This window comes from Elgaria multicarinata, chromosome 5, assembly GCF_023053635.1.
Source record: "Elgaria multicarinata webbii isolate HBS135686 ecotype San Diego chromosome 5, rElgMul1.1.pri, whole genome shotgun sequence".
In the NCBI taxonomy this organism is placed as follows: domain Eukaryota; kingdom Metazoa; phylum Chordata; class Lepidosauria; order Squamata; family Anguidae; genus Elgaria; species Elgaria multicarinata.
This window is the reverse complement of record NC_086175.1, coordinates 23,817,904-23,838,561: the sequence shown is the minus strand read 5'-3', so window position 1 is coordinate 23,838,561 and position 20,658 is coordinate 23,817,904. Positions and strand designations below refer to the sequence as shown.

At 43.5% G+C, this 20,658-nt stretch overlaps 1 protein-coding gene across 1 annotated transcript in view; it reads left to right on the top strand.

Annotated features, from left to right (window-relative positions):
* Nucleotides 1-19,743, top strand: part of GPC6 (glypican 6) — a 912,081-nt gene extending 892,338 nt beyond the window's left edge. The window contains exons 7-9 of the mRNA XM_063126065.1: nt 8,914-9,047; nt 14,181-14,356; nt 19,232-19,743. Coding sequence (XP_062982135.1) covers nt 8,914-9,047; nt 14,181-14,356; nt 19,232-19,434 — 513 coding nt within the window. The 3' untranslated portion in view covers nt 19,435-19,743. The remainder of the gene's footprint in view (nt 1-8,913; nt 9,048-14,180; nt 14,357-19,231) is intronic.
* Nucleotides 19,744-20,658: the final 915 nt, after the last annotated feature.

Below are 20,658 nucleotides of genomic sequence, written 5' to 3'. Positions count from 1 at the left end.
GCTACCAAGTTGGGGAAGGCTGCTTTAAACTGTGGAAAACAGTCCCATGTAGCTCGCATTTTGAGGAGATAGTCTGAGTGTAATTTTCGACATTGAGGGCCAAAAAAGACATTACTTTAAATCTGGGCCTAGCAGCTGCATTATTATAATTATTATTACTCTAGAGTAGGTACAGAGAGCCCAATCCAGATCTTAAAGGCCCCCCTACCCCTATCCTTGGGTCCCAATTCAGTAGCCCCTATGCTACTCTAGAGTAAAAATAAAAAAGACGTAGCTGCTAGACACAGATTTAAAGTAAAGTCTGTTTTGACCCTCTATGAGTTGGAACCAGTCTTAGTCAGGCTTAGAATGGAGCCATTGAAATGCGTGGGACTTAAGTTAGTCATGACTTATTTGTCCCATTGATTTCAGTGGTTTACTCTAAGCATGCCTAAGTGTGGATCCCAACTAGTATCCCATGAAAAAGCTTTATGAACAAACTTATTTCACTACCATCCATGACCCACATGCTGCCCTGCCAGATGTGTGCTTGACATTCATCAGAAAGAGTTCTCCATGTGGAAAACTCATACGTGTGAGGAAGAATCAAGTTCTATCCACATGTGTAGGAGTTGCTTCTCCATAAATCTGTATTTCCAGTGAATATCAAAGGACGTTTGGTGAAGAAAGGGTCCGGTGTGTATGGCAATGGGTGGGGCTAATAATCCCTGTGGCTCCCTCCGCATCATCATTCAACATATGAAGGGGTTTGTGTGTACTCCCTGCTGTAGAGCAGCCAGCAGTGCCTTGGGAAATATCCCAGTTGTGAAATTGCTGCTTATTGCATTCAAATCACTAATTCAAGTTTCTAGAGATCACTAAATAAGCTCTGTTTTGTGGCCCCTTGTCTGGAAAAGGTTCTAGACTTCCTAACATGGATACCTATGGGTTGGCAATCATGAGGCATGTCTCAGCCCCAGATTACCCACCTCATCTTCAGAGGCCAGCAGTGAAACGTGTTTTCCCTGCCTTGTCCCCCGACTTTTATTTCCAGAGACGTTGTGCTCATCTTCTACAGCAGGGGAAGAAAGAAGGTAGACTGAGGGTGCTGGGTGGGTAGACAGGGGTTGGCGCTGCCTCCCTCTTCATCCCTACACTTTCTTTATCCCAAGGTGGTGTCAGGTAATCCCGATGTCGAAGAGGGAGCATGGGATTTCCAGGTGGCCATCCAGGTCCAGAGCCACCCCCACCCACTTCCTGGTGGGAGGCGACCAATCGTTGGTCGCCTTCCACTAGGCTCTGCCCCAGGTTGGCCCTGGATTGGCTGCAGAGTGTCGTTACATGGCGGAAGCGCTGTGTTGACACCGCTCCCTTTGGAAAAGTCGAGATAAATCCCAACTTTTCCAAAATGCAACATTGCGGGGAAGCCCTGCTGTGGCTGCGAACCTGCACCTGCTTTGTGTAACCACACAGGGCAGATCTGCAACCCACGCGTACACAGCCCCTGGGATCTGCTGGTAGATCTCTGGGTGATTCATAGTAGATCAGCAAGGGCTTCTGACTCCAGTCATCTAAGACATGGTTATTGAACCTGTTTCAACCTGAGGACCAAATTCAAGTTGGGGGCTGCATTTCAGTGGTGGCCAGGGAGGAAGGGGGAAGGGGTGGGACCAAATGTAAAAGAGACAGGCTCCGAAATGCCACCTTATTTTAGCTTAAAGTTCTTACTGCCAATAACTAAGCCTTAGCAGAGGCATTTTAGAACTGGAAGGGGGTATCCTTGTTAAGCCCAGGAAACAATCAAATGATCAGCCATTGGGGGGAAGGGGCTGGAGCCAGGGGAAGAGCTGTGGCCATCTGGGGAACTCCAGTGGGTTGGATTGGAGAAGTAGGTGAGCCAGATTTGGCCCACAAGCCTGGGTTTCCACATCCATGAACTAACAAAGAGCCCCCTTGTCAACCTGCTCCAGGACTGAACCACCAGCATGTGTTGGACCAGATACACTTCCTTTGGCCCTTGGGTAGCGTGACCATATGAAAAGGAGGACAGGGCTCCTATATCTTTAACAGTAATGTAGGGAGGTTGTGGGCTCTCCCACACTAGAGGCCTTCAAGAGGCAGCTGGACAACCATCTGTCAGGGATGCTTTAGGGTGGATTCCTGCATTGAGCAGGGGGTTGGACTCGATGGCCTTGTAGGCCCTTTCCAACTCTGCTATTCTATGATTCTATGATTCTATGAAAAGGGAATTGCAACAGGTGTCAATTGAAGTGGATGAAATTCCCTCTTCTTCACAACAGTTAAAGCTACGCTAGCTATAGTAGCGTGGCCAGATACAAAAGAGGGCAGGGCTTCCGTAGCTTTAACTGTGTTGATGAAGAGAGAATTTCACCCTCTTCAATTGACACCTGCTGAAATTCCCTTTTCTACATTACAGTTAAAGATACAGGAGCCCTGTCCTCCTTTTCATATGGTCACCCTACCTTTGGATCCTTCTCTGCCTCCTCCAGATCCTAACCTAACCACCAGCCTGGTTGGATCATCCTGACACTAGGCCCTGACACTGCAGCATTAGAGAAAGCTGTCATTAGCTTTGGTGAATGTCAACATTGTGGCTGCTGACACTTCTGAGTGGGTTTTGAGAATGACCAAAAATAGATAAGGCATTTCCCCATTTTTCAGACAGGCACCAATGAATGTTGACAATCAGACTTAGGTGGTTGTCAAGTGTTTCCCACTGTATTCCTTGAGTTGTTGCATATTCACAACATATGTCTTGGATTGTCAACATGCATAATTGAATATCAACATCCATCAAATTTCATACACTGAAAGAAAAAGAAAGATTTATCCTCCAGTTTATTGATTCACTGACATGAAAGCAGATATTCTTTCAGCTCATATACACCACCCACCTATTACTTAACTATAATGGCCTTGCTAATGATCTCAAAAAAAAAAACATTGAAAGGGTGGACCATTTCTTCACTGCAATCAAAGGAGTTTTCATAGCCAGTGAAGAAGATGTAGGAACTCAACTTTCTATTATTATCTATTTACCTGAGATCTTGTACTGCCTCTGCTTTCTTCAAGAGATGAAAGTATATGCCTGAAATTTCAGCACTAAGCTAAAGACATGCCATGGAAAAGCCCCCAAGCACTTCATCTTTAAGATGCTCGTGTGCTTCTGACGCTATATATATATATATATATATATATATATATATATATATATAAAGTCATCCACAATAAAATGCATCTCCTTCAGAATGCTTTGGATTTTCTTGAATCGGATTTACAACTTAGCTTTTTAACACTGTTCCCAAGTTGTCTAGGAAAAGGAAACGCTTTTACAGGTTTCTTCAGATTTCTGCTTCAGGGAGTTAAGTTTTTCTTTCCTTTGAATTTCCGGTCTTTTTTGTTTGGGGGCCTTTTTTTGTTACTTCTGAAGCTTACATCATACAGTTGGCTGTGATAGAAATATTAAAGCGGATGCAGTTCTACTGTGAGATAGAAATGTGTGTGTGTGTGTGTGTTTATCATTTTGAATATTAAATTATACTTCTATATTTTCAGCTGCCTCATCTGTCTTTTTCTATTTTGGAAAGGTCTTTGGTTGGTCAGAATGCACAGGCATTTCTTATTTCAAAGTCATCTAGGGAAGGTGACTGAATGGAGAGAGAGGGAGAGGTGGGCATGTCTACACCACATCTATAAACCGGGATCATCCTGGGATCATCCCTGTGTATCCAGATGCCACACAGGTGATCCCAGAAGCAGGGAGGGATAATCCCTCCATTTGCCTGGGATAACCCTTAGGTGTAGAAAGGGCCAGAAACGAGAGAGAAGAGAGAGAGAGTCACACAGATGATGGAAGTACAATGAGATTTGAAATTGTATAAACTACCCTGCTTTTGCAGGAGACCATCCTGCATATCCAATGTCAGTCTAACTTAAGTCCCATTTATTTGAATGGGTCTACTCTAAGCAGGACTCATACTGGATGCAACCCAATGGGATCATGTATTAAAAATTATATGCATGAACTACCTGAGACGTTGCTGCTTGTGAGGACATTGTTGGGCCATAGCTGAGAAATGATCACCTAGTGGTTATGCGATCACTTATGTAGCTGTTATTTGATTAGTCAAATTTGATAGCTTTTAATTTCACCATTTTAAGGGGTGACAATGTGAGGGCAAACACACATTTGAAGCCAAAGGGCTGGTCTATACGGCTTATTTTCCGTGATGTAAATGCGCATTTTTGCATTTCCGGACACAGTACAGCCGTCCATTCGCCGCAGCGCCGGGGTTTTACCGCAATAATGTGCATATTCGCATCTGCGATTTACTGCAAGTTTTCAGTCATGCCCGATTTTGCTCCACATTATGCTTATGTGTCATTGGGGGAGTTAAATAGCATTCTGACAGGTGGGCGGTGCTTAGCATGTAGGACAATGTGATTGGCCGGTGTCCCGCTTTCCCACCTATCAGCTCTGGCGTTTGTTCGCACGCTTTTTCGTTTGAACTATCTGATCCTATGGAGCTCTGCAGAAACAAAGAGGCGAAAATGGGCAGCCATCCACATCTCCAGCCTCATTCCTTTTCCCACTTCTCCTGATTTGCTGTGATATGAATCTGCAGAGCTCTGCATTGAAAGTTAATAGTTTTCCTTGTCTCCCCTCCATCGGATCGTATATCCCATAATGTGCGACAACAAAAAATCAGGAGATAAATCGCTGTTGCTGCTGCAGTGTGACGCTCTTTACCTACCTTCGAATCAATGAAAATTTGGGTTTATATTTAATGAGGAGAAATCCCGTTGTTGTATAGACGAGGGTTCAGGTGGGGAAAAGCAGCTGAGAATGAAAGAGTGAGGAAATGGCAGGAAACAGTTCATCCCCTGCCTAGTTTCGCTTCTCCTAACTGTCCCTTCCCAAACAAACAAGGCATTGGGACTATACGGGGTATATTAGTGCTTAGCATGAAGCAAATGCCCAAAGTACCACTTTCAGCAGAAATGCAGATGCTTCTCCAATTCAGAAATCCAGCTGTAGGAGATGTATGTTTCCCTCACCTTTGGTGTTTTACAGAAGGCTGAAAACAAGAGCATAATAACATAAGTCCTACAGGGTCAGACCAAGCGTCTCCTGAGTTGTCATCCTGTTTGTCACAATCGCCAAAAATATGCCTCAATGGGATTTCTACAAGCGCATCGAAGTGCAATAACACCTTCCCATTCTTGCTCCCCAGAAAGTGGTATATATAGGCACGCTTCCTCTAACGCAAGATATGGTGCTGAGTTGTAACCATTAATAGCCTTATCCTTCATGAATTTGCCTAATCACCTTTCCAAGCTGGTGACCATCACTAGATCTTGTAGCAGTGAATCCCATAGTTTTTCCGCCGTGTGAAGAAACACTTTTTTCCTGTGAGTTCCTGAAACTCCTGCCAATCAGTTTCATAGATGCTGCCAAGTTCTATGAGAGAGAGATACAACCCTCTGGTTCCCTTTCTCCACACAATGCGTAGTGTTATAAATCCCCCTCCCTTACTAGCCTTCCCCCCCCCTTAACTAAAATGTTCCAATCCTAGAAGGTGCTCCATCTCTGTGATCCTTTTTGGTTGCCCCTTTCTGTGTATTTTGCAACTCTCCGATATCGCTTTTGAGATGTATGACCAGATTCCAGCATGAAACAGCTGAATAATAACTTATCTAGACATTTGGCTCAATCATCTGTGGACTGAATAGAGGCAATGTGGGTTTTTTTGTTTGGGGTGTTTTTTTTAATCCCACTGCCAGTGTTAATTAGCGTTCCACTGCTAGAATGTTTATGTTATTATTAACACTGCTTGAATAATGGTCACGGTAGTTATTTGACATGCATGTATGCTTTAATGGAATTACCATACTTTGCTCTCTTTTTTTTACATTTAATTTCCCTTTGACCTAATTGTTTGATTTTTTCTCTCTCTACGTCTGGAGTGCAGAAACACCCCTCTGGGCTCTAATCTCGCCCCTTGACCAGTTTGGCCCATAGAACTTCCTGGGATTCTTCTGGTGTGTAGGGCTTGGCTTTCAAGCTCCACCTCTGGGGAATTTCTCCTGGATGAATCTCCATTGTTATCTCTGAACTCAGATTGGAGATAACAGCAGGAGGCAGACTCAGGAGGGAGGACTCAGCTGTGAGGAGGACTTGGTTGATGCTGGTCAGAGTTCCACTTCCGAGTGCTGCTTGAGTCACTTTGTGCAGTGCCTCCATACAGGTGCCACATCACACATTAGACAAGTCACTTCACTTACTGTGCGGTGCCCCATGGGGACACCAGTTGCTCCATAAAGCTGGAGTCTTGGGTGACACTGGAGAGAGCATCTCCTTCTCCCAATGCCGATGGAGTCCCTTTCTCCATGCTGGGAGACAAATGGAATTCCGTGACCATTGTTACTTGTGAAGCTTCATATTGATCTGACTCTTGCTGTGTGACACAATCTGGAAGAGAAAATGAATATATACTCTCTGTTTAAACACATTTGGCATTTCCTCATCCATTTGCGTGAGAGCTTCCTTTAAGGCTGCCATCCTATGCACACGAACATGAGAGTAATCCCCTTTGAACTAATTAGGACTTAGTTCTAAATAGACAAGCTTAGGGCTGTACTTTAATTTCCTTTTGAGATTTTTTTTTGGGGGGGTGTTAATGTCAAAGAAAAAAGAGATATTGATTTAAATTACATTAAAGAGCTCTCTAAATTTATTTTACCAATTACAAAATCCTCTAGGTGGCATGGAGCTAACCGTATTATGCTATTCTTTGCACACACACAAAAAAAACAGAAACTTTTTTAAAATTAAATTTGCTCAATGTTGTATTTTTTAAAATAAATCAAAAATCAAAAGCCCTTTCTTGTGTAAAACACGCCCGTGATGCAATTTTAGGAACTAGATGGCGTCCTACAGTCTCTTGCTGAGAATTGAGGGCTTCACATTTTGTAAGGAACTAAGGCTTTGGTTAACCTTGGCTCCGGCAGACCTCATTAAAAATAGCAGCCTGTCAGTTTCAAGTTTTAAAATATCAGGCCTGTCAGTTTTATATTCAGTAGAACAATCTACAATTTTATTTGGGGTGGAATATCGTACGTGTAGTTGGGAGGCCTGGCCTAGCTGGCTGGCTGGAAGGAGGAGGAGGAGGAGGTGGAGGAAGTAAGTGCTGGCCAATACTGCCATCTAGAGGGTGAAATGGTCCTCTAACTATTAAAGGAGGGGAGGAAGCAACAGTCTTAGGAAATCAACATATTTGACTCCTCACTGTAGAATGGGTGCGTGACATGGAAGCTTTTTAAGGAAGAATTACTAATATCAGTTTAAAACTTCTTCTCACTGAGTTTCTAATGTTGTTGTTTTCTTTGAATGTGGCAAGCCATGTCATCAGTCTTAAATGTCTGAGGCCAGGACAGGCATTACTTTAAATGTGTGTCTCTTTGCTTAGTGTTTCCTTTCTTTCTTTCTTTTACACTAGATTATGCACATGACCACTGATCAGGATCTTAAAAGCCCCCCCCCCTCCTCTCTGTACTGGGATCCCAGTGCAGAGTGGGAGCCCTGCAGCTACTCCAGAGTAAAAGAAAAATGGGGAAGGCATAGCTGCTCAACACATATTTAAAGTAATGTCGGTTTTGGCCCTAACTTTTTACCTGCAACATGTGGTTTCCACATCAACTATTATCAAAGAACCCTAGATTGTGGAACATGATTCTAGGACATCTTCTAGTAGGGGGGGCATTCATTTCATGTAGTGGCAAGCCTCACTATTGATTCATCATCCATGTTAACTAGCCAGTTGTAGAAAAATCCCACACAAGGTTAGTAGTAGGGAGCAAGCTATCATGAACAGAAGACTGCCAACTATTGCTGATCTCTCTTGTTGAGAAAACCCAATAAACCTCTTTGGAACACAGTTCAGAAACTACTAATCTGATGGACGGAAGCCATGCCTCACCATAAAGTGGTCTGGGTTAAGGAAAGTGACGTTAGGGTAATTGCTATTACCCTTACCCTTTTAACTTTGCATCCTGATTTTTCAAAAGGGGAATTGGAATAAACAACAGTATTGGATTGCCACTAATGGTTTTATTTTGGTTTTATGCAGTTGCTGGCTTTATTCTGCTTTAGACTTCATGGATTGGATCCAGGCTTAGTCATAATTAGAGAAGACCAGAGATGAAGAACCTCTTTCAGGCCAAGGGCTGAATTCAATTTCAGAGAAGTTCTTGGGGGCCACATTCTGGGGCGGGGAGAGGGTGGAGACAGGAGATCACTAAACTATTAGTGGTTGGAAGAAAGAGGGTAGGGTCAGAAGACAGGAGCGTGGACATCTAGAACTACAGGAGGGCCAAATAAGGCCCTTGGTTCTCCACCCTGGAGCATACCCATTGAAATGTCATGACTAACTTAAGTCTTTGTTATTTCAATGGGTCAATGCTAGGCCTGGATCGATCCCCTTATCAAGAGGCCAGGAGAGACCTAATATGTCCTATTATACAGTGTTTCCCCGGTCGCTCTCCTGAGTCTCTTATGATTATTTTACTTTCAGGGCACCAATAAACCTATTACTGAGCAAGTGGCCAAATTTTTGAATCTGACTATTCTCATTAGACCTCTCATGGATGTCTCATCATTATTTTAAACCTACTGATTAGCATTTTTACAAATTTTGTATCTTTTCTTTTTACCATCATGTATTTTTATTAACGTCTGTGTACCTATAACCTATATGCTATAATAATGTTCTGTTGACTGTAAATAAAGGTTGATTGATTGAGATGAGCTCCTTAATTGTCACCACCATCAAAAACGATATTTACCATTTCAAAAAGAGGAATGGAATCTACTCACCTTTTTCACCAACCACCTTTCCTTTGTCTTTCGCTCAGGTCATTGACATTAAAGAAAAACTGAAGCTTTCCAAAAAGTTCTGGTCCACGTTACCATACACTATCTGCAAGGAAGAAAGTGTGACAGCTGGCCTGTCAAATGAGGAATGCTGGAATGGGCATACCAAAGCCAAGTAAGGGCGGCAGGGTGGGCAGGCAGCGGGGCGGGTGGGAAGGCAGTGGGGGAAAAGGACATATCAATTGATATTTGCATATTTAACTTTCATGAAACCATGCAGTGTTCAGCAGTGCTCACTTTGTGATGCCATGTTTGGAAATACTATGTGAATGCACACAAAGAATGGTGGCACATCTTACCAAGGACAGCTCGAAGACTTTATCTCCATTTCCATTGTATTTGTGAATGCAAATTAGGAAAAATGTATAGAAAGTACAATTAGAAAAAACTTATAGAAAGTACAATTTCAAGAAGGTGTCCTATGGTTAGAGAATAATACCTTCTGGAACATTAGTCTGGTACCCAGTTGGTAACCTAAAGAAAGAAGTCAAAACCAAGTTTCTCAATCTCAAGGCCTGTTCGCATATACTTTTTTAAAGACATAGAGTGTCATCAGATGGGTGGAATCACATTTCCCCCACCCTGTTGCTTTGAATCATGCTTCTGTCCCACAACACAATAGGGATGATCAGCTTCCTTTTTCTTCAGACGCTGAAGGAAGAAGAAGTAAACAAAGACCACGTGGTCCATTCAGTGGGCGTTCTTTTCATGCTGCTTTCCTGCGCACAGCAGGAAATGGCAGCACGTTTCACTTCAAACCAGAACAGACAGATTTTCTGGACCTTATTTTTTCATGGAAAAAGAACGAGAAGGAGCGGAAGATGCATAGGAGGTGGATGGCATCGTCAAAAGGACCCGCGAATATCCGTTAAGTGGCCAGTAATAAGCATGCTATAAAATGTTCGTCTGATGATCATAGATGTGCTGCACCCATATCTTGCAATGTGTTAAAATATAATGTCAGAATGATATTTATTTATTTATTACATTTATACACCGCCCCATAGCCGAAGCTCTCTGGGCTGTTTACAAAAGTTAAAAACAGTTAACATTAAAAAGAAATACACAACATCAAAAGCATAAAAACAACAATAAGAGAAGATGGAAAGGGCCATCATATATATCTATATATACATACACACATTATAAATATTATAATTATATAAATATTATTATAATGGCATATCACATTATATGCCATTATAAATTTGTTAGTCTTTAAAGTGCCACAAGATTCTTTCCTGAACAAAATACAAACATACAAATACAAATAAAATAATGTATTATAATATAAAACCCCACCTATCCACCTCTCAGGAACTGTAGTTGGGAGCCAGGGGCAACGCAATACTCCACAAAAAATTATTAGGCTTAACTACACATGGTGTGAAACACATCACTGTCAATCACATCCCGCTGCACTGAAATTCCCCCCCTCCTCCTCCCCCCATCATAGTGCCAATGGGAGCTTCCACACACACCCCATCACTAACTGCAACACAGGGGCATTTTTTTGCAGGGACCCTTCTGGGACAGGAAGCATAAAACCTCCACCCTTGTGTGTTCCAGTCCCAATAAGAGCCAGATGGGATGGGGTGAGTACCCGTGGGGGGGGAGGCCGCTCGCCTGCTGCGAGCCGAGGCCTCGGACTAATCTCATGAGAGCTGAGCGGGCGGCCCAAGTCTGACAGGAACCCCGGGGAGAGGGTCCGGATCATGAGCGAAGCATGGCCGGGGCCCTTGGTGGTCAGGTGGGAGGCCACTCGCCTGCTGCAAGCCCAGGCCCAGGCCTAATCTCATGTGAGCTGGGCGGACGGCCCAAGGCTGATATGCTACAATGGTGTATGTTATGGCGGGTACAGCTAGTTAATTGTAATTGAAGAGGAACTAGTGTTTTGGGATGGTCTGGGGTGGAATTTAATTGAACGATTTATTTTATTTGAGGTAATTTCAAGGAGAAATTGACTGCTTTCACGTTCTGTGAAATTTAAATAAATGACTTCTAAATTTGCATATATAGCTATAGATTAGAATATGCAAACTTAATAGAGCTATGTGGCCCATGGGCCTGAAGCCTGAATCTTTTAAGTGTCTAACTATGTCCCTGTGTTTATAGCAGAGATGCCTTGGGTGTGAATGCCCTGTATTATATTCAGTATCCTTCAACTTTCAGCTCATTCGTAATTCAGGCTGTGGCAAAGAAAGCTATCTGGCATCCTCCTAAAGAAGTCAGTATGTGTCAAGATCACTTGTGGTTATTATTATCCTCCATGCCTTGCAAGTGCCAATGCTAATTAAATAGAGGCCAGGCAGAGTTAATTCCAGGCCACCAATTAGCAAATCGCACACAGAAGGATTGCTCTTCCTGGCCATTTCTGTTGTTGTTGAAAGTCAGCCAATAATGCCTTATTTGATGTCATTTATTTATTTGATGTCAGAGATGTAATTTGATCAGGTCATGTATGAACAAGGACTTGGGAGATGTGGGTGTGAGAAATGGTTTGATGCAGATGAACACATGAAAACACAGTCATCGCAACTCTGAACCTTTTCGCCCTTTGCACAACCCACGCTCCTATTATTGTTAGCCACCTTGAGCACCATTTCCTTGGTGGAAAGGTGGGATATTGAATGAATGGATGGATGGATGGATGGATGACCTTCTTCGGCAATGTGCAGCTGCATGGGAGTGTTGGCATCTTCTAAAGTGCACTTATATTGCAGGACACAAGGTGACTTAGGTTGCAATCCCGTTCACACGTAACTGGCAGTACACCCCATTGAATTCAATAGGACCTACGCCAGAGTAGACATGCATAGGATTGTGCTCAGTAGAGGCTGGTAGCTCTGATTTTGGTGGGGCTGAAAATCCATTCTGGATTTCAATCAGTATTGGCCAAAACTCTAAAGTAGCTGTCCAAGGTGCTGAACCTAGCCCCAAAGTTCAGCCCTTTAGTTAGCTCCTTTAGAGTTCTGGCTAGTTCTGACCGAAACCCAGAATGGATTTCCAGCCCCACTAAAATCAGAGCCACCAGCCTCTACTGAGCACGATCCTATCTTGTCTACTCTGGCATAGGTCCTATTGAATTCAATGGGGCATATTGCCAGTTAAGTGTCTACAGGGATTGCAACCTAAGTCACCTTGTGTCCTGCAATATAAGTGCACTTTAGAAGATGCCAACACTCCCATGCAGCTGCACGTTGCAGAAGAAGGTCATTCATCCATCCATTCATTCATTCAATATCCCACCTTTCCACCAAGGAAATGGTGCTCAAGGTGGCTAACAATAATAGGAATGAAAAATTTAAAATAAGAACTTAGTTAAAACAATCAGAAACCAATACATTAAAAACACAATTAAAAAAACACATTAAAAGAATAAAAGCAGTACCCAACCCAGTCTTACATGCCAAAGGCCTGCTTGAATAAAAATGCCTTTGCCTGCCAGTGGAAGGACAGCAGAGAGAAAGCCAGCCTAGCCCATTGGATTCCGCCCAATGTTTGAAAATACATATGTGCAATTCCATATCTCATTAACCTTCTTTTCATTACAATGCATTCCTTCAGTAGCTAGCTGGTAAGCCCAGATGTCCCTACATTTTTTCATTAGAACATACAGTCAGATCTGGACTCCATTCAGTGCACTTGGTTCCCACTGAAATCAATGGTGTTTAAGTAATGACTAAGGCCATCATCAGATGAGTGTTTTATTTCATGCTCGTTGCTGGGCACTCACAGATTTCCACGGGTCCCTCTCATGATGTCACCTGCCTCCCATGCGCCTCCTGCCCCTTCTAGCCTTCTTCACGTGACAAAAAAACACCCCAGTAAGCCTGATTTATTTTTAAAGATGGAAGTTGTCACTATCTCCTGCTGTGTGCAGGAGAAGCAGTGCAACCAAAATGGCCCATTGGATGGGTCACATGCACGTTGTTTACTTCCTCTTTTGAAAGAGGAAGTAATGAAGGACAAACGCATGGGCGAAGAAGCAATGGTAAGGAAACACGATTTTCTCCCGTGTGATGATGCTCAAACTTGTCCCATTGAATTGGAACAAAGTTCAACTTGCTTAGCTCACGAGATTCACACTGAAGAAGCTAAGAACATGAGCACAGAGAGAGATACACAGACAGATGGTTTGGGCCAGTTTCCAAATTGTGCTTCTTTTCTAAACTTTTAATTTCTCACACAGAGCCTTAACGGTACTGAGTTCACATGAAACCCTGTCATAATAATAAATCGTTCTTCCTTTAAATGACAGACACATTTTCATGTGAAAATCATTTTCTGCCCCCCACCCCGCCTTCCCAAAACAATCTTCATGCATCACAATATACTTGGGTGTTCGTACTACTAATGCCTTTGGCATATAACCTGGTCTGTTGCTGAAAGGGTTTTTAATTAGTTAGTGCCATTTATTTCTTTTAGTGTTGCATTTTAATTGTGTTTTTATTTATATGTTTCAACATTATTTTTTAATTAAGATTTTAATCTGGATTTTATTGTTGGCTGCCTTAAGCACCTTTTCTTTCTTTTTGGCAGGAAGGCAGGTTATTAAATAAATAAATAAATAAATAAATAAATACCATATATGAGGACTGAATCATATGAAGAAGCAAAGTGCTTTTTAATGCATTGGATCCAGACTTAATCATAATCAGAGTAGACCCACTGAAATAAGTATACAGTTTTTAATTTCAGTGGGTCTACTCTAAGAATGACTAAGTCTGGATCCAACCCAATGTGTTAATTAGCACAATTTCTCATTGTTTCTCAATAAAGTTCAAATTGTGGGCTATGGTTTCCGGTCAGTGAAAGGGGCCTTTCTGAAAAACAATCGAAGTACTATCAAAAATAACCTGGTGGAATATGTGAGTAATCCTGTAAGCAAGTTTGCAGCAAATGCCGAATGTAAACTGAACCTTTAGTTGTGTCGGGGAATAATGGATGTTAGTTCACAAAGGCCAGATCTACACCTTGTGTCAAGTCATTACAAATATGGAATAAAAAGTAGGAAATAACACTATGAAAGAGGTATATAGAATGTGGTTTTTGCCCCAACAGTTATCAGTGTACTTCAATACCACTTTAAAACAGTTATTTAGATGTAACCAAAAGCTTATGCCATAATAAGTTTGTTAGTCTTTAAGTTGCCACAAGACTCTCTCTTGTTTTTGCTGGACCACAGCTCCCCTTCTGGGAATTACCTTAATAATGCCCCATCTTCATCCTTCATTCCATTGCCTAGATATCTACCAGAGATCATGAATGATGGGCTTACCAACCAGATCAACAATCCCGAGGTTGATGTGGACATCACCAGGCCTGATACCTACATACGGCAACAAATAATGGCCCTGAGGGTCATGACAAACAAGCTCAAGAATGCATACAATGGAAACGATGTGAACTTTCAGGATACAAGTAAGGCATTGTATCAGTCAAAGAACCTTAATCTGCTCTGTTGCAGCATTGCTTTCCGGGATATAAAACTCTTCCAGTATGATGTTTTTAGCTGAAACAAGTACAGGCATGGTTGAGTACCTGCCAATGTGGCCCACATCCCAGTAAAGGCCGCCTCCTCCTCCTCCTCCTCCTCCTCCTCCTCTTCATCATTGCAATGTGCTTGTTTACTTGCCTCTTGCTCTGGCCCAGAAAATGGTGGTGATGAGAAGGAGCAGCAATGGTAGCAATGTTGGGGAGGACCAAGAGCAGCTAATGACAATGGTGGTGAGAAGGTAGACTCACTGGCCAAGTTCGGATGACATATTAGGCAATGGAGGGGGAATAACACACTCACTGTGCATAATTTTGCTAGTACTCCCCACACAACATGTTGCCCCTCCCCCCGTCGCATGGCTGAAAGTTCCAGCATCCTTCTGGGCTGCTGGTGCTCCTCCCTCCCTCCTCCCAGCCATATCCCATCAGCCATTGCAAGTTTTGGCGCCTGTACAGAAGCAGCCGGGGTGTTTTCGGCCGCTCCTGCCGGAGAACTCTATGGCCAATGGAATAGTGCACTCAATGGGGTGTGGGTGTGTGATTATACAATGGAGCCCTCCACAAGACATTTTAATCAATTGATTATTTGATAAGCAACATAGCTACCCATTGTTTAATTAAAAAATAATAATGTACTGTGTGTTATGTGTTATCCCACACACACAACACAATCAACTCAACAGACAGTTGCCTCATCCCCCCCCCCATTGATTATCATGTCATCTGAACAAGGCCACTGAGGGAGGTGGCCCTTGGAAAATGAATTACCTAAGGGCTTTCAAAAAGCACTTCCAATGGCTGCAATGCCAATTAACGGAAACTCTCTGCAAGAAATGTTACTGTCCAAGCTTGACTTTATAATGAGCGGCCTTATACAGAAGGGTCAGGGCCCATTGGTCCCAGTGCTGCCTAGCCTTACTGGCAGTGGCTTTCTGAGGTCACACAGGCTGCGGTCTTTCCTGGCAGCCGGAGGTCCCATAACCAAAGATGCCAGGATTGTACACACTTCATGGAAACCTTCTTCTTTACCACAGAGCTATGTTCTCTACCTAGTGCTAGTCTGTCTGGAAAAATATGTCTGGTGCTCTGACAGTGATGTTTTTAGGGCCACACAGCCCAGGGGGTCCTCAGATGACCCCAGCCCCGAGAGTAGCAGGAGATGAGGGCACAAGGAGAGCTGCAACCAACTCCATCTTATTCCTGTCATCATGATGGTACTATGGTATAAGTGAGTTTAAAAAGTAAGACTTCACACCCTCAGAGTTTTGTTTGTTTGTTTAAATCAGGGCTGGCAAACAGTGGGTGTTGTAGAAGCAGTAGTAAAGCATAGAGGGAAAGCAGGGGGAAGAGAAATTTAAGTTGTATGTTTTACACCTGAAGTAATACACATGGCCATCTAAAGGACCCACCCATTAAGTCCCAGGTAGTGACTTAATTTCATCCTTATTTTCAAGGATGACAATGGCTGTGATCCATCCAAAGTTAAAAATTCCCAAGCTGCATTGATTTCAGTGGGAAAGATTTAAGTAGGGTGACCATACAAAAAGGAGGACAGGGCTCCTGTATCTAACAGTTGCATAGAAAAGGGACTTTCAGCAGGTGTCATTATGCACGCAGCACCTGGTGAAATTCCCTCTTCATCACAACAGTTAAAGCTGCAGGAGCCTTGCCCTCTTGACCAGATACAAAAGAGGGCAAGTCTCCTGCAGCTTTAAGTGTTGTGATGAAGAGGGAATTTCACCAGGTGCTGCATGCATACAAATGAAACATAACCATAACTTTTTGTCTGAAACAAATTATTCCACCTGATATGCAGATATTTGGGTATTTTCATGGATGGCTATGCAATATAAAATAGGTATACTTCCAATTGTATAGTATATCAGTGCACATCCCGGTGTACATGTGCATATAATCTGGGTCCACAGCTCCCACTTCATAGGGAACCATCCATGGAAACCTGTTGTGCATGAGATCCAATTAAGTTCTCCTGCTGACAGAACCATAAAATCACAGAATCATAGAATAGTAGAGTTGGAAAGGGCCTATGATGCCATCGAGTCCAACTCCCTGCTCAGTGCAAGAATCCACTACTTCTGCTCACAGAACAGGGATGGAGGACAATTCCCTCTCCCCTTGACCCACCTTGTGCACCCTCAAACTCTTCCCCGAAGGGTTGGGGACCCTCCAGAGCAGATTTTTGGGTACTGGATATGGGGGCTGCAAGCAGGAAAAGAAAGCCATGTCATTAAAGCGGCCCTTGGTTTGCACAATGTTGGATTTCACCCCTGGATTCCTTGATCTCAAGCTGTAACTCAGCATTTTATCTAGAAGGGTGATAAACACTACATCTGGGGCCAGAAAGGAGATCTCTTAACTCAGCTTAGTCCCTCCTGATGGCCTTCAAACTCCACACCACTTTGAGCACCAGATGAACGTATACATATTAAGCCAATGTATGCATACTTTTGACAGTTAATTTACATCCAGGACAGAATTGATGCTTCAAGCTCACAGCATGTTTGTTTTTCTTTTGGGTATGCACAGAAATTTAAACCTAAGGGCTATTAATTAAGAGATCTGCAAGAGAGAACTCCTTGTGCTCAGACACACAATTCAAGGATCTTATATACGGTATATCCAAAACAATTTAAAAATACATTCAGAATTCGCAGTGAGAAAAACCTACTAAAAGGCTATGAGACAGAGAATCTTGGGCCTAATCTACACCAAGCAGGACATTGCACTATGAAAGTGGTATGAAAGCAGTATATAAAAGGCAGGAGCCACACCAAGCAGGTTATAGTGGTATTAAAGTGTTATATGGTTTGTGTCTCAATGGGCCCCAACACTTGTCAGTGCACTTCTATACCGCTATAAAGCAGTAGTGTGGCTCCTGCCTTTTATATGCTGCTTTCATAGTGCAATATCTTCCTTGGTGTAGATTAGGCCTTTATTGCACATGCTAGAGGCTGCATATGGGAAGCCATCTTTTTGTCCACTATTTCATTCCAGTGCTTTCTTTGATCCACAAACCATGGGCATGATCCAGCCAAAGTTAAGCACTTAAGCCTCTTTCCAGTTCAGTTGGGGAGAGTTAGGGACATATTTCATTTTCTAATTGAATTCAGTGGGGACTTCCATTTGTTTAACTTCAGGTCCCTTTTCATATTACCCTTGTGGCAGGGCTCATTTCCACAGTGTCAGGGTCCGGGGCGTGGGCAGCAAGGCCTCAGCACAGGAACACCAGGGCTGGGATGGACAGTGGTGGAACTGACAACAGAGTCCAGGCAGGGCTGGAGGCAAAGGCAAGGTCCCAAGACGAGCAGGGTTCAGACTCCAGGAGCAACAGGGTTCAAGCAGGGCAAAAGGCATTGCCAGGCCAAGCAAAGCAAAAGTCAGGAACAGGCTACAGGAGACCATGTTGCTGTGGCAAAAGCTGAGGTGGAAATGTCCTTCTTATATAGCCCTTTCCTGGCTGCTCCCAGCTGGTCTGCATCAGCCCATCTGGGAGTGCTTGCTGATATGGGCCTGGGTCCTGCAACTACTCTGCAGCCAGCAAGGTGCACTGTGGCCACCAGGTGGTGCTGCCGGACAGATCCTGACAACAGTGTGAAGATCAGAGCCCCCAGCTCCTGCAGGAGGAATCCATGCGGCAGCATTTCCCCACGGGAGCAGCATCGCACATCATGGGAAGCTGCATTCTGACTTCATCCAAACTGTGTAGGGGCATGTCTGCACTTCCCAGTGTTCTGGGAGAGAAGGGGGAGGATGTCATGATATGCTGATCATGAGACCCTCCCTCTGCGTTCACACACGGTGCACAACATCCAGGGAGGAAGGAGGCCGTTGCGCCCACCATTTTTTAAAAAAGAAGAGGAGCTGGAGCACACATGCATTCCAGTGAAAGAGTAAGTTAAAAAAGGGGGGCGCTCCTGCCCCCCACCCTACCCCCGATGGCCCTGGACTCTTCCCTCTGATGACCCCCGCTACTCGTGGAGAAGAGGGAAGAAGCCGGGATGGGTGGTCACACCAACAGCGGTCCTTGGGATCATCCCAGGACTGCGGGAAAAGCTACGAAGAAAGGGTATCGTGATATCCCAAGGAAATGGAGGGATCATCCCTCTCTACCCCCAGGATCCCCTGTGCATCATGTGGACACACAGGGATGATCCCAGGATATCGCCTGGTGTAGACATGCCCCATCTATGACCCACCCTGCAGTAGCTCCCAGATCTTGGGTTGGATTCAGATTTATGCTGGGTCAACTGCACTGTCGGAAGTGAATTACCCCACCCCCTCCTTTCCATGACAGTCTTTCCAGCCCCCTGAAAGTGTTACACAGGAGACTTTGCTGAACGAGATGAGTTCTGGTTTATGGGGAAGGGGGTGATCCCTAAAAATCAAGTGAAGGGACCTTCCATGAAGAGAGCCCTTTCTCTCACAGAAGACAGATCCTGGATCCAACCTCTCAAATGAATCTAAGCGTGTCCCAGGGCTGGTTCATGCACCATGCTTTGAACAATGTGCACAATGGTTTCCTGTTTCAGGACCAAAAGCAGGAGTAGGCTACGTGTGGCCCTCCGGATGTTTTGGCCTACAGCTCCCATGGTCCCTCACCACTGGCTATTCTGACTATGGCTCATAGGAGTTGTAGGCCAAAACATCTGGAGGGCCACAGGAGTTGCCTGTCCCTGACCTTCCTGCTGATTTCTGGCTCTTCCAGAAATCAGCAGGTATAAGAAATTAGGGCTTTTCTCTGACACTATTTCCCTGTTTTCCTCCCTTTGCTTCCCGCAGGTGACGAGACCAGTGGCTCAGGAAGCGGGAGCGGTTGCACTGATGACATTTGTCCGACAGAGTTTGAATTCATCACCACGGAAGCCCCGTTCGTGGACTCGGATAGAAGGGAAGTGGACTCTTCAGCAAGCCATCCCAGCCAATCAGCACTCGCATGGTTTGCCGTCTGCCTGGTCCTCCTACTGCAACGGCAGTGTAGATAATCCTGGCTGTGGTCAGCGATGACTGTCTTTAGCTCTTGAAAAACAAAACAAAACAGCCAACTTTCTCTTTTTCCCCTATGCTCTTGGACAATGGACCATGCCACAAAATAGTGCAGTTTTCTACCAGAAGAGAGTGAAGGCGCTACAACCTGCTCCCCTTTGAGCTTTCCCAAAGAGTACCAGGTGCCGGACGGAACTGTCTCCTGTTCCTTTCAGATAGCTGTGAAGACAATGTCCGCTCCTCAGAGATCTCTTCCTTGCATTTTTATTACAGGAGACTTTTCAGAGCTTCATTTGCTTTTATGCTGCAGGAAGAAAGTTGGGGTGGTGGGGGAGGGAAAGGATTAGGGTGCAAGGGGTCGGGGGGGGTTCCATTTCAAAGAAAAAGGGAAAAGAAACAAAGAAAATAGGTATTTGTTCAAAATCAAGCTAACCCTAGGGTCCAACAATAACAACAAGACTAAATGTGAAACCCAAGGAAAAGACAAGGTATATTTTCTGGGGTGCTTCTTTAACGCATTTCAGGTCACCCAAATGATGTTTACCCTGGAGGGAGTATTCTTGGAGTTTTATTTTCTGTTTTTTTTTAATACAAGAACAAGTGTATGTTTTGCACTCCATTGGCCATAAACAGAAGATTTGGCAATAGGTTGGAAACAAAACCAGAAAAGCTTCTAGTAATTCCTCTCAAAATATTCACATGTTTAGCCCAGTTCTTATATGAATTCTCATGCTATTTGTCACATGCGATTATACACTCATGGTGTATAATCGACACAAGAGTCCAGCAGGTTGATCATCATCACAAGTGTGTAATGAAGTCATAACAATTCTTGTTAAAAAAAAAAAAAACTCAAGGGTTTGGACAGAAAAAATATCATAATTTCTTGTGATATAATCTCTTTTCTTTAGTGGCAAGGTTTGGCCTCAAGTAGAACTTTCTGCAGCTGTGTTTGTTACCGAACCAAAACGGCAGGTTTCAAAGGAACTGATCAATGGCAATTGGATCAATATGTTAGTTTTGCATAGGAATGGCATCCTTCATATCTATTAGTTTCTGTATCAGAAGGGAACTCTGTTGGTAAAACGTTAACACAAAAATATATGTATATATATATATATAATTATATATAGTACTGACATGCAAAATTTCTTTCACTTTTTTAGTCTTAGTATGACCATCTATTTTTATATATATAAATATATATATATATCAATCACAGA